We start from the raw sequence: 14,915 nt of genomic DNA, 5'->3' as shown, positions 1-14,915 counted from the left end.
AGGGAAAGATTAAGTAAATGCAAAGTCCCAGTCATTTTTGGCTTTAATGTTGCCCTTAAAACTAAGTTTTGGCTGGAAGATGTTTCTCCTGGTTTTCCTAAGCTTCCTAAAATCTACAACCTCAACCTTAGGACTTGTTAACAGATCTGTAACAGATTGAACTGTGAGCAAGTTGCATAATATTATAAGGTTACATAAGGATTTCCTGTCAGTTTCATTCATAAGCCATGGTCCAAAGCAGCAAACATTACTTTGTAAAAATGACAGAAGTTAGAGTTGCACAAAATGACTCTAGTCTGGATAAAGGTACTGTGAGTATCACAGTAAACAAAGCTGCTGGACATATGACAGAGCATTTAAAAATTCTTGATATTTTTCTGAAAGTACCATAGACCCCGGATACATCTGCAATAACAGTAAATTCCATTAAACCGAATTTAAATAAATGTATTTCACCATTTCTCTGAGGCTGTACTGTATTTGTGTTTAATCACTTGTTTTTCAAATGGCTTTTCTTAGTACATGCTCTTGTTACTGTTGCCTTACACTACATTAATATTAACATCTGGGAACTGTCAACAGTCACCTCTTATTTCTTGAGAAACACACCCTTTAGAGGTAGTTAGGGGTCCAATGCCTTGGACAGCTGTGTCTTCAGTAAGTGAAACAACAGCTTCCTTGGTTTTAAAAACAATTCATCTTTCTTCTGTTTCCACATGAGCTGGCTCAATCTTTCTCTTTAACAGCAACATACACCCATGGCCATGGAAACAGCTGGCAGTATCAGGCTTGCATGTAAATACACGTCCGATTAATACATGGGTGCACTGGACTAGCTTACAACCTACAGAGTTTACACGTGCTTTTGATGTTTGATTTTGGATGACTGGGCACAACAGTGACATGACTGAGATATCAATCTATTACTCTGATTCTCAGCAAGAAAGCAAGTAAGTGAATTTTCAAAAAAGTCAAATTATAGTTAAGAAATGTCATATTTTAGTTAAAAAAAAAACAAAGAAAAAGTCTCTATACTACACTACACAGTATGTTGTGCTTTAGCCCGTGCGCTGGAGCTTAGAGCAATACTTTTTCTATTTTAAAACTTGTGCCATTGCAGATTAACTGTAGTGACCTTATGCTAACCAAGAAGTAATTTTTTTAAAATCAGATTCTTTCCTTCTTGCAGCCATTTGATATTTTGTGGCTAGTCTTTTGCATTTAACAGGCAGGAGGCACATTGCTGTTAAAAGGCAGGAAAGTTCCTGATTTGACTGATACCAGGTTTTGAGACATCCACTAATCCTACCATTGTGCCAGGACCTCTGTCCATAAAATTACAGCACACCTGTGTGATATTTGGTCATGAACCCACAGCTTTCGTTGATGTGCTACATATGACTACTACAGCATTAATAAACCATTTTTATGACTCCGCCATGAACAAATTCATGTACAAAACCATACAAAAACATTCTGTTATGACATTTTACTGTGAATAACAACAGTGTACATGAATAATGTTCTTAATTGTCTGTTTGAACACAGATTGGAGCAGTACTTCAATAGACGTGACATAGATTAACACCCACACAGGAGTTCATGTAAACCAAACCCTAGGGCCAGTCAAAACAAACCAGCAATCAGTCCTGAACAGTGAAAAGCTGTTTGTTCATACAACCTCTCTGTACTCAAGGTCCAGCTTAGCTGCGTCAGTAACTTTAGGCCCAGTAGTAATGGCTTAATCTAGATTTTTTACCAGATCAATACCAATTTGACTAGAAGCATTTGATTTAAAAGCTTACAGTGTTTATAAGGTCTTTTTTGATGAATAACTAACTCGGCCTACACCCACCCATGATATATTAAAACCACATACAGTAAATAATGCTAAATTATTATTTGCTCAATACTAGTTAGATAGAAACGTTATTGCAGACTCAAGGTCCAAACTCCGAACAACAAAAAACAACAAACAATAAAAAACAATAATAAAAACTATTTTAAAAAACCCACCACAAAACAACAACTAGTCCACTACTATCCCTTTAAGTATACCAGTGTCTCCAGAGTACTGATGTATATCGCATGTCCCTATATGCAGCGTTAGTCAACAATAAAAACAATGTGGTTTTCAGAGCTATTCAAGCGACAGACAAAGTTATATATCAGGTAGTGTGTATATGAACATTCAAAATATTTAAACTTCCACAAAATGTACAGTCCTCGTGAAAAACATCCTTTACTTCAACCACTGCAACAACGCTGAGTGATGAAAATACGATTGTTGGTGTACCTGCTGCGTCCACATGATTTTTTTTTGCCAATAACTCAGCAGAAGACAAATGATGCACATTGGGTGCAACAAACAAAATGTTGATCCTTCTGTCTAATGATGGTAATTAATGGGATGCACAGACAGCGAGGTCACATATTTCTAATTTCTGCGACAACACATGCACTTGGCTCTCTCATCTAGACTATGCTTCTAGTAAAACACCAGCACTATGTGGGTTTCTAAGCATTGTGCAATGATGAGAATATAATGTATTGCAGAGTAATGCCAGAGACTGGAAAAATGCCTCAGGGGCCTACTGGAGAAATAAAGGTATTTGATTCTCTTTGTAGACACATTTTAATAATGTAAGCAGCTCTGGTTCTTCAGATATACACACACTGCAGTGCTTATTTTGTAATTAACCTCACACAGAAGCCCTCACACTCTGAGAAATGCAGGAATGTGTTGACCAAGAAGCTGGGGAATATATTAAAAGATTACTTAAGTGTGTCCATTATGTTGTCTTAGGTTGATTTCATTTATGCAGAACTCTCAGCACGTCTGAAAAAATCATTACTGTGCAGTTTTCTTTTTCAGGGCAGTGCAGTTAGTGTAATGGCCATTATTACATCTGTCTATGTGGATTAGTTGAAGAGGCTGAAGAGCAGCCTGGGATATGGTGATGGTCTCTCCCTAGAATAACAGAGCAGTGATACAGTGCAAATCACAGCAGAATTGTAACACAAAACTCTACTGAGACACTCCTCACCCCCTGGCTCAGCTCCTATAGCCAAAACTACGCTGAGCAGTGCTACACTTCCCACTTCCTAACCAAGCCTTACCCCCACTGCAGCCCAACTCCCCTTACAACGCCTCCGTCAGCTAAGACTGAAGCTGTGCTGAGCCAGGCCCTTGGCTGCAGCTGGGATACAATTACATGCTATTACATTTTTTATTGGGGGAGGGATTTCAAAACAAAAAAGAATAACTGCCTCATTAAGGATTTAGTGGAAAAGGTCAGGCCAATTGACCCCTAACACACAGCCACCTCATCGCAAAGGGGTGGTTTGTTTTTCCTTCCACACATTTCAGGGTGTTTGATTCCCACTGAGAGCCAACCAAGATAGAAAAAAAAAACAGAGGTAGAGAGACGGACTCACAGACTGGTAGAGGCAGGAACAAGAAATGAAGGACGGAGCAAACAAAAGAGAAGCATGAGATAAAACAAATGGCTTATGAAGGGTGATGAGTGAGTGATGATTTACCATATGGTGCAACCGCTTAAATGCATACTGTATCCATCATCAGTACTGCAGCAGGCATAGTCGTGAGTTCTTTATAAGCAAAATGCAAAATGCAGAGGCATACTATAAACAAAACCTGCTTAAAATCTATTCCTCAAGTTTTTGTCTGAGAAATGACACCAGCTCAGAGGCACAGGTTAGTGTGGGCAGAGGGGGAAAAGAGGACAAGGGCAGGGGCTGAGAGATAAAACATGGCGCAGTGACAGGACCAGGTACAGAGGTGTGGCAGTTGTGTGTCATAAAAAGTAGGAGCTTGAAAATGGCTAATGCCTCTGTATCCAATTATTTCCCTTACAAAGGTCAGTCAAAAAACATAAGAAGTTAAGTGTTTTCATCCTATTCAGCCTTAAGTTTAGTCTAACCACAGGAAAAGTTTGTTTAATTATAAAAAACTCTACCAGACTGTTGTGATGGGACCAAGTAGAAAAAGGGCAGTGACCTCTTTCGACTCACAAACCCGCAGTTTCAGAAACACTGATCTCAAGTTTTTGAAGTGCTCAAAGTGATTTTGAGAAATCTTTAACATGACCGCAATGTCGTGGCTTGTCTACCCCACAGATCACTCATCCAGACTTACTGTAATTTAGAATAACAGTCACAAGATTCGGGCCTACAAACACTCTTTTCTCCGATAATCTCCCTGGGTAATGCTCCAAAACCAATGTGTTTTCTAGTTGAATACAAATATTTAAATAACTCTTTCCATACATAACTTCGCTGTCAACTTCTAAGCTAAAATATCCACTGCAAGCTTGGGACAGGGGAAAAACAAAGATGCAGTTTGGAAAATGAGCCTGCTGATGTGCACAGTGGGGATCAATCAAGCACTCTGGTCACTGGCTAAAAAGCAGAGTGTGTGATTTAAGCACGCTACACATTGCTGGGCCATAGCACAACCGGCTTCTCTGACCATCAACCTGGTCCAAGAGAGCAGAGCCAAGGGAAAATAGCCGTGAGATGGAGGAAGATGCCAACATAAGCCTTGACTTCTTACGCGTGTTGTCAGTCTCTGGACTAGTGCAGGATTCCACTGATGAATGCTTACCACCAATCCAAATAAGAAAAGACTGAACTGACCGCTGAGTTTAAATGGCAGCTTAGGGAATGCATCAATCAAAAAAACATGCACTTCCCTCCTACCCTATGTAACAGACTGATTTGAGCCTGGCACAATATTTCAGAAGGGTAACATGCTATTTGAAATTTTCTTCGCTCTTAGGGGATGATATTGTCAGGCTGATTTTGAGAACAGATATACCACTGGATGTGTCTTAGCATCTCTAGGAAATTATACAGTGTATAATTTGATTTCAAGCTCAATCCTGTGCTGCAGTTATGAGTGCTATTGATGAAAAATACTCTAATTTTCCCACTGTCATTTGTAAAGAATACCCTCCTGACAGGAGAACATGCAGGACAAAACACACACATACTGTATATGGCCATACTAAAGACAAGGGCAGTTTGTTCTTCTTGTACTCCAGAGTCCTGCCCTGTAGCAGCTCAATACATCAACTCCTGAACACACACACACACACACACACACACACAACACACATTCTGCCCTCAAAAATGTGAAAGGTAATTTCAAGGATGTGGCTGCGTAGTCTGCCCTCTGCAAGCCGTGTCCCATGTGCCAAGTCCTTCTAGTTTCAATTCCCTGGCCTTTAATGGCTTGTGCAATGCCTTACAGCCGAATCATAGACCTGCGTCCTTTAGACTAACAGAGTTCAACAAGGACTCTGGGAACTGACACCTCTGGACATGCCGGTTAACAATGGGTAAAATGAGTTGGTGAACAGGTCCTATTAGCGGTAGGAATTTTGCTGTTTGTGTCATTTATAAGGTGTGTTTAGGCAAGGGACAAAAATTGAGGAGCTAGTCCCTGTGTGCGTGTTTCTGTCAGCTGTTAATCATTCTTGTTATTACTAGTGTGTCTCTTTGCCTGTGAATGGTGCTAACCTGTGATCCTCGGGAGCCTCTCTTGTGGTCCCAGTCTGAGCGGGGCAGCATCTGTGGGAAAACAGAGACAGAAACAGTCTTTTACTTCCTGTATGTGTTAGCGGCCTACAACAGAGATACACTGTGCCGTAGCTGAAAGAAGAGCGTTGGTGCAAAGAGCTGAGGAAGTGCGAAGGGATAGTAACACTCAGAAATGCAAAAAATGGGTTCTGTGTCTTTTTTTAAACTTTCCATTAAGCACATATGTCTAGTGCAATTTCATGGTCAGGTTTAGTTTACTTTAGCTCCTTTTCACCGCCTAAGGAGCTGGTGGAGGCTGAGGATTTTTACACTGTCTAATTACTAGGTATGTCCTCCCACAGGCCTCATAAACCTGTTTTCCACTTTCCTGGGGGTCACCCAATGCATCAGAGCAGCTCTGTCACTGATTTTTGGTGAACATGTTGCAGGGAAAGCCAAGTCAACACTAACCCCTCCCCACCATTCTTGCTTTCCGTCCCAGAACTGAGAAGCCCTGAGAAACCCAGCATGTCGCTGTGATAAATTGCTGCTGCGCACACTGAGGCAAGAGGCTCAGTGTAAGAGCCAAATTGATAATCCAGGTGTAATTTACTGTGTTAGTGCAGGTCACTGAATTGTGTCATGCTGTGAGAGAAAACATCAAGAAGGAACAGTGGGTGTCATTCGCCAGTGCTATGGGCCTGTCTGGACTCTCTCTCCGTCTGCTGGTGTAAATCACTTCTCACTTTCTCACCTCCGACTTGTACAGAATGCTGCTGCTCATTTCTAACTAACACGGCTAAATGTGAGCATATAAGCCCTGTTCTTTTATCTCCTCATTAGCTTCCAGTTCATTGTAGAATTGATTTTAAACTTTTCATGTTTGTTTTTAAAGCTTTAAATGGCCTTGGCCCTTTTTATTTAACAGACCGTTTATTCTTCTGTAAGAATAGCAGTGTTCAGTTCATCCAGCCGGCTTCTTTCAGAAGTCCTCGGATCTGGGTGTAAACACTGGGGTGGCCATGCTTTTACTGTGGCTGCTCTGAAACTGTTTACCACTTGATACTTGCTTTATAACTGACCTGGCACTTCACTGCCCTGACAACAGGGTTTTGCTCTTACAGTTCAGGAGCAGGCAGCGGGCTCGGTTGCGGCGGAGCCCTGCTCCATTAGAAGGTCCTAGGATCAGTGAGGCGCTACAGGAGCACACTCATAAACAGCCTTTCAGTCTTATGGTCTTATGTAACCCGACCTTTCATCTCTCTGCTCTGAGAGACAGACTACATGCACCTTTTGATGTGCCAAAACAAAAAACCCACACAGAATCAAAGTTGAACAGAAAATGTGAGCAGCGCACATCATCTCTTGCACAGAGCGACTTTACAGGCCACGGTGGAGTTAAATTCCTCTGAGACTGGTGCCAAAAACAAGATCAACAAAACAAATACATGTGGATGATGTACCACTTACTTACTAAACCAAACAGTGGATGCAGTCTGGTGCCACTGTGTTCAAATGTTTTTTGAACCAATGTTGGAAAATCAGTAAACAACGTTTCAAAGTTTCATTGCTTTCAAACTTCAAACCACGAGTGTCAGAATACACGAGAAATTACTGTAACATCATGTGAGACAAAAAGCAAAGTCAGTTACGAGAATCAAAAAATAGCAGAACTAGACAATAACAGATGCCACAGTACGGATTTATCACTGCATATGATGACAGAAGACGCTACCCTTTTATAGCAATAACGATACAAAACAATAAAAACAAAATGTCTTGTTCAAGCTCTATTACTTTGTTTTGCTTCAGGAGATGGAGAACACTGTTATAAGATTATACTTAAAACATACAACAGCTCGCTGCCAGTACTATGCCTGAAGAGGCAAAACCACACATGAAGGATTTTTTAGATACTTCCTGGTTTTTCATGGACACCCTCCAGGGAGCATAACAGAGCAGAAGCAGTAAAATTTCTAAATGGATTTGTTTTTGTCCTAAAGCTCCAGTACACCTACTGGGAAAAATAACAACTGTGTCAAAGTAATGCCCTTTGTTTCACCCTCTGCTAGATTCATCATGCTGCCCTATAACTCAGAATAGGCCCAGTCTAGTCACTTATTGCAATGCCCGTGATTTATAAGCGACTAAAACCAGTCATTGTGAGAAAATATGCTTTGTGTCTTTGAAAATGGATGTCTGTCATGGCACTACAGCTACCAGAGTAACATGACACACTCAGTGAGGTTTGAGACATTTTTATGGCCCTGGCTCCATTGTCAGTGCATTCTGGAGATTTACTGCACCCTCATGATGCTTTCAAGAAACAAACAGGAGAAAGTAGTGGTAGTTAGACAAACAAATAGATGGACAATGTAGCTCAGCCACATGTTAGTGGAAGGTACATCCAAGTAAGGGACCTTTCCACAAAAGAAACTGGGAGTAAGTACCTGTAAAAACACCCAGAGCTCAAGTACCCCTTCAGCTACACCACCCTTCATTAAACTGGATGTTATTTAACACTAATCTTCTTTTTTTTCATATAACACATGATGATTCTGGCATTGTCAGTGTTTAGAACTAGTCTAAGCTAGAGCATGGGTCGGGCTGCAAATTTCTGTCCCAACCTAACTTGTTTGTGAGAGTGTGTCATTCGAATCCAACCCAAACATAACAAGCTTATAGTACATAATGTCCGAGCCTGATCCGAGTCCAACGCAATTGAGTTTGTACAGTGTTTTCTCCCTTATCATTAAATGAAGCAGACATTTGAGCGCTCCAGCCATCTATCTTAAGTTTGACCTATGTGTCCGAACCAGACCTGGACCCAAACATAATCTGCAAAATTCTGTCTAAACCCGACCTAAACAGGTCCCACCAGGCTCGGTCCAGGTATCCACACTCTAGTCTAAACACAAGCTGCACGTTTTTTTTTCATTGCTATTTCTATTTGCTAACTAGTTTTTATGCACTCTCAGTCACAGCATGTGGTGTTGAGGGGGTAGTTTACAGTACTTATTATGACAATGAATATACTGAAGATGTACCTGGCACTAATTATTAATCCTTTGTGTAGTAATTTCCCACTGCACACAAACAATATATGCGGAGTAGAAGCTCTTTTTGCTCTGATGCTTTAGTTTCAATTGCCCAAGTTTTGAAATGTTTCATTTCTACTTCCACCTCAAATGAACACAAATGGAATGACATGTGTGGTGCTTGTTACACTAAAGAATTGAAATTAAAAACTCCACCAGCAATGTGTTTTTCCAGGAACAATGTCCTGGTTACTGTGGATACTCTGCAGACCTCACTGTCAACAGTTTTCTTTGGAACTGTCTTTTTTTTAGCAGCCTGTAGTGAGGTCTGGAATATCAAGAGTGACTGAGACATTGTTCTTGGAAAGAGATGTTGCCTTTCAACGCTGTGGGCACCAAAAACAAAATTCCATTTACCATCATTGTACTGGGGTGGAGGCACAATCCAGAATGCTTTTCATGGCTAGATACCACTAGAACTAAGTGAAACCCCCAAGGAGACTCCAGTCTGAGCAGTTATACTACATAGCCTTATGTTGGCCACTTGGCCAAATTAAGTGACTGTTACAATCAAATGGTTTATTTTTATTTTGCTTTTTTTAAAAACAAAATTCTTATTTTATGTTACTTTGGTCAGTGTTTCACTGCTAAGGTGCGGCAGGTGCATATGTTTGTTACTGGAAATAAAAAATAAAAACAAAATCCAAAACATTGGCAATAAATCTTTACTGTATACGACGCCCAGGATGAATATGCGCACAGATTTATATTTCTTTGCCTTGGTATAAGTACGGAGTCAATGTCCATAGACCCCTGTGTCCAGCTTGATGACAGTTTGTTTAGAAACATTTAGTACATTGATAAAGCTAAATAATGGACAGGATACTAATAAGGAGATATGAAAATGTTAAAAATACAGAAAGCAGCAAGCCAAAATATGTGCACTGCCTTCTGTAAAATAACTGCAGTCCCATGACTCAGAATAGTGCCAGCCAAGTCTTCCTCTCCCCCAGAGTGCTAAGAGGGCAGCAGTGTGGATGCCAGTATGCAGCCGTGCCCTGTCCACCACCATGGCTCTGAGCCACAGCCCACAGCAAACTGTCATCCCTCTGAGGTGCTGGATAAGCATCATGGTGCCTAAGCACAAACAAACTACTGGAATATGCTTGCTGTTTGACTCGCTCGTGCCAATAACCAGTTGAGAACCACTTCCCTGTGGGTGTGAAATGGTAGGAGCTACAACAGCTGCGCCCATAGAGACGTTTCTTTTTCACACCAATCAACCTGAAGCCTTGCAATGAGCCTGACCCACTGTCACCAACTTACTACAGAGTACTTTTCTAAGTCTGTCTATAAAGGGAACTGGAAGCTGCCTCGTCCTAATTTAGCTCAGTGCAAGATAACTGCTAGCAGTGTTTCTTAATCATTCATTCATAATCGATCAAGCCTTCATTCTTTTTCTTCCTCTGCCTGCCATGTCCTAGTTTGTCCCTCATTACTGGCTTCATATGAGTGTAGGTGATGTGTGTCTAATTTGATCTTCAGTAGCTATGTTAGCTTGTTAGTGCAATGAACTTAGTGGGACCCAGATTCAGTGTCTATTGAGGACACAATTATAAGAAGAGTTGACTAAAGATCTCCCTGCTGGAGAGGAGGAAAGGAGGAAAGAGAGAGTGCTGATCTTTCAGTACTGTTGGAATAATTAAGGTGGTGTTGAAAAGTCAGAAGACCAGTCTGCAGGATTTCCAATCAGCTTGACCTAAGGGTTTTATGCACCATCTCTGTGTCCAATTAAACCCACTATGCTCTCATTTACAGTAAGGTCTGCAGTCATGAATTCACATACTGTATATGCCTACTTACCTAAGTGCACATTCACATGCAGTCAGACTCACTCACTGCCACAGGGTCTCTGAATATTTTCTTACTTATTCCTCCTTTGTTCTTTTATCACTGCTCTGTGTCAAAGACATTCTGATGTGTGCAGTGCTTGACTCAGACATCCCTGCAGTCACTTTCGCTTCAGCTCACAGAAAGGTCGGTCAGCTTCTGCTACAGTAAGTCTCGCTATACGAATGTTTCAAAAATGACAACTGCTTAGTCGTAAGGACACCATCAAAGCAACAATCAAAAGTCCTTTTACTTCCATGGGTGTTAGAGCCACATTAAACTCTACTGTACGCTGCTGACGTGAGAGAGGTGTAATCTCGTTTTGCACCTGCAGATGGAGGTATTCTCATGTTTAGTGTTGTATCTGTTTTCTCCTGGGACTGTATTTTTTGATAGAGTTATGACTTATGTTTACAGAATTCCCTTCTTGGATAATGGGAACATTTTGTTGCGCCAGCTGAAAATAAAGTATATATTTTGGAGAAAACTCATGCATTATAATTCTAAGCAAAAATATGAACATCTCCATTCATTGCTTCCCAAGCTGTGTTCTATGTGGCGTTATTTATGTATTTCTCCCTCTGAAGTATAGACAGATTAAAGCCACCCAGGTAAGAGTATTTATAGTATTTTCTTTATGACTGTCATCTTTAGAGATTCCTAAAGTAAATTTAGCATTTGGACTGCAGACCAGCATTTACCAGTGATGTAACTTAACATCTCTAAGATTATCACAGGCTAAAAAACTAAAAAAGGAACATTTTCATGATTATTAAACAGATCTAATAGATGGATATGAGAAGTAGCTGTGAGAATTGACATTCTTTCTATTCAGATTGTATTTACTTTCTCAACCTTTGTAACATTTTCATTAAATAAAAGAATATTCTTAAAAATTAGCTCATATACTGAATTTAAAATGCCACATCGAGAAGGCAAAGGAAAACAGACAACAAAATGTTAAGAATTAATAGTAAAACTGCAGGAATTGAGCACGGAAGGCTTGAGTCCAGGTGGACACAACTTTCTGACCCAAACTGTCTGGCTTTTTGTCCAGGTGACTCCAAAAACCTTGCCCCACTTCTCTGCCATAGCCACCCTGAGCACAGCAGCAGCCTGCTGTGAGGACGTTTATAAATCCTTCTCTGCCTGCCTGCTGAGGGAAGAGTATGGACAGTCATTCCTATTCACGCTGGCTAATGTTTTACAGGTTTTACCGTGGGGTCAGTCATCAGGGGTCATTTGCGTCATTGCTGGATGGAAGGGAACTATTGAGCTGGGTTGCCAAAGTGGATGGGGCCATGTGCAGGGAATGAGGAACACACTTGTGTGTATGCAAAGATTAGCATGAAAAGCTGTGTAGCATCCACACACTTGTTCATACTCTGTCTCATGCACCAGCCTGCAACGCACACACAGACTTAATAAAGAAAACACTTGTGCATTAAAATGCTCACATGCACCAATACATTCCCATGATATATTTCACATGGCAGCACTGCATCTTCTGTTTACCCCTTCCCTGCTCTTCACACTTCCTTGCTCAGACCCTTCTCATTTCTGAAGTGTGACTAATGGGATTTATCATCTTTTTGTTCCTTGGAGAAACTTAGTCTGATCCTAGAAGAATTCCACTGTGTCTCTACCAGAGATAGATCTGTCGGTCTCTGAGGGTGAAAGCACAGGCCACAAGGATGCCGTGGCCCAGAGAAAGCCTCGGTGGGAGTACCCCACATTCTGACCTCAAAAGCTATCAAGCACCGTGGCATGAAATGTGTCAGTCACAAAATCTCCTCAAGAAAGCCTATATGGAGAATATAAACAAATTTAAATAATATGCATGTGACATCATTAAGAAAAATATCCTTTTTTTCCTTGCTTCTCAAGCCGTTAGGTTCCCAGGTGGCTGGGTAGATCTAACAGCCCACCTCACAACAGCATGCCAAAGCTGTTAGTGTACGTATACTGGTCCAGTCTGGGGCCTGGAGAACTGACAGAGGAACAGAGCGCTCACTTGTTTATTTACAAGCCTCTAATCTGTTCAGGCTGCAAAGGCAGCAGTGGCTTTGTGTTGGTTTCATTAAAACAGCAGCGTGTCAACAATAGTGGCTACTCTTTGACCACAGCACAGTTGCTTCAAGACTCATGTCAGGATACATCCGTTATAAAACTGCAATTCATTAAAAGAATCACAGATAACTTTTCTTCCTCTGAAATCCAGAGAAATTAGTCAAGTGCTGTCACTCACTCAGCGGTTGATACATTTCTCCAAAGGTGGCTGCACCTGCTTGTTGACTGGCTAATTAAATACACATCATGAGTACAACAAATTCTCCCTTATGTGCTTTTTGGGCCTTAGTGGCCTGGTTTCATTAGAAAAGGTGGTGGAGAGTGCATCCCCCCATCATCCATCAGCTCAGTGATTCAGCCCTTCAGCCTGCTTCAGCCACTTGGGCGTTTTCCAGCTGAGCTTTCATTACAAAATGGAAATGGTAATATTGATTTACATGTCTTCTTAAAGATTTTCTGTTGTGTTTATGAAGTACATTATGAAAGGTGAGAGGATTTGGAGTATAGGTTAATAAAAAGGATTAAGTCATGCCTTTCCCTCTTTTGTTGCTCATACTGAAGGTCTTATTTAAGCTATTAAAAATGGATAGACTTGTGCTAGTTTAGCACACAGAGCAAGTCTCAGACAACTGGGTCAGGTGTTACACTTCCATTATAAAATGTTTTTTATGAAGCCATAAGTCTGACTGGGACAGGAGGCAATATTTCTTTTGGAGGAGGCAATCTACGTCAAGAGGGTTTTTTAAGTTAATGAACAATTGAATAACAAAACAATTTGGACCCGACCTTGATGTAAGAACCAAGGAAAGTGCACTGAACTTTTGAATTGTGTTAATCTTGGCTGGGTAGTGACATGTGGAATTCTACTTTTTGATATTACACTGATCTACCTTGAGTATCCAACTAAATCTTTGTCTGTTCATCTATCAGCCATATACCGCTTATCCTGTAGAGGGAGGGGCTCTGGAGCCAAAATGAAATCTTTGCTTTAAAATAATCCAGTTATAAGGAATGAGAATGTGAGAAAGCACAGTTCAGTCAAAGGCAATGTTATGAAAACAGTATGGGAATTTGTGCATGCGTGCTGCCTTCACTACATTATTTCATCTTTTATTCAGAGGCCTGACTCAGCAAGGTCTGTGGTTTGTCAGGGCTCATCTCAGAGAACCACACACTGTACACAGCTGTACATGTATAGTCCCATCAAGATTCTCACAGGACTTTAGTAAACAGACAGTGATTGCCCGCTCAATCACATCCCTTTATCGTTTATAAATCACTGATGTAGAAAAATACAGGACAGCACCTATGTACTGACTGATGGACTCAAAGTGTATGTGTATGTGTGCGCGAGTACACAAATGTGTGTGAATGCCAGCCTCTAATAAACAGCATGTGGGGGCATAAATCTCTGCTTCCTCTTTTTGCAGGTGGAAGGATTTGCATTACAGAGCTGGTTTCCCTAGAAGAGACTTGGGTCGGCCCCATGGGCAGGTTTTCCACTATTAGTTTGTAAAATGCTTGCTTTGTCAGTGAAATTCCCAGGAGATTGCAGTTCCCCATGTAAAAAGAATGCATGGACCTGTGGGGAACATGAAGGTGCAGAACAACATGAGATGGCCTTCCCCGACACACTCCGGTGGGCTTCTCTTTATGAGGAAAAGTACAGAGCTATTAAGATCCAGCCATCATGGCCTGGCCTCATGCAAAGCAGACAGGGGGATAAAGCATAAGAGATGCTGGATGTCCTCTGGGGCAATAGGCTGCAGGCTCCTGAGTGACAGAAAGCCATCTTCTTTTATCTCACCCTTGCTGAGGTTCACTGAGGCTTAGCAGCCAATAAACAATATATACTATCTTAAGGCCTTCTGTCTTGCTCACCTGAATGATATATGATGAATTAACCAAAGGTAGTGTGTGTGTGTGTGTGTGTGTTGTGCATCAGTTACATGCTTGGCAAAGGTATATCATGATGTATGGTTTTAGTAGAGCTCTACTGAAAATTGACAGCAGCTCTGTTACCAGACCACCCAGAATGACTGTCCACAGACCCACAGCAGAGACACACGTTCATTTGAAACAAAACAAATCCTGCACACTGCTCATCTTGTGCTCACTTTATTGTCAACATTTCAGTCCACAGACTTTCATCAGGAAAAATACATGAAGCAGAACCACTAAACTTCAAATCTATATATAGACCAATGAACTGACCCAGGACAAAACTATATCAGAATCAGAATCAGCTTTATTGGCCAGGTGTGTCGGACACACGAGGAATTTGACTGTGGTACAGCGGCTCTTAATGTGTATGTACTGTACATATCCCCATGCAAAGGGGAAGTAAACAGTAAACCAACATAAGGCTGTGTA

At 41.1% G+C, this 14,915-nt stretch overlaps 1 protein-coding gene across 3 annotated transcripts in view; it reads right to left on the bottom strand.

The window, feature by feature from the left end:
• The window catches only part of LOC109974260 (cGMP-inhibited 3',5'-cyclic phosphodiesterase A-like), a 75,377-nt gene that overhangs the window by 28,750 nt on the left and 31,712 nt on the right, over positions 1-14,915 (bottom strand). For all 3 annotated transcript variants that reach the window (XM_020624374.1, XM_020624384.1, XM_020624392.1), the window contains exon 2: positions 5,545-5,595. In XM_020624374.1, the coding sequence (XP_020480030.1) occupies positions 5,545-5,595 (51 nt within the window). The remainder of the gene's footprint in view (positions 1-5,544; positions 5,596-14,915) is intronic.

This window comes from Monopterus albus, unplaced genomic scaffold (genome assembly GCF_001952655.1).
Source record: "Monopterus albus unplaced genomic scaffold, M_albus_1.0 scaffold7.1, whole genome shotgun sequence".
Classification (NCBI taxonomy): Eukaryota; Metazoa; Chordata; class Actinopteri; order Synbranchiformes; family Synbranchidae; genus Monopterus; species Monopterus albus.
This window is presented reverse-complemented; position numbering and strand designations above follow the sequence as displayed.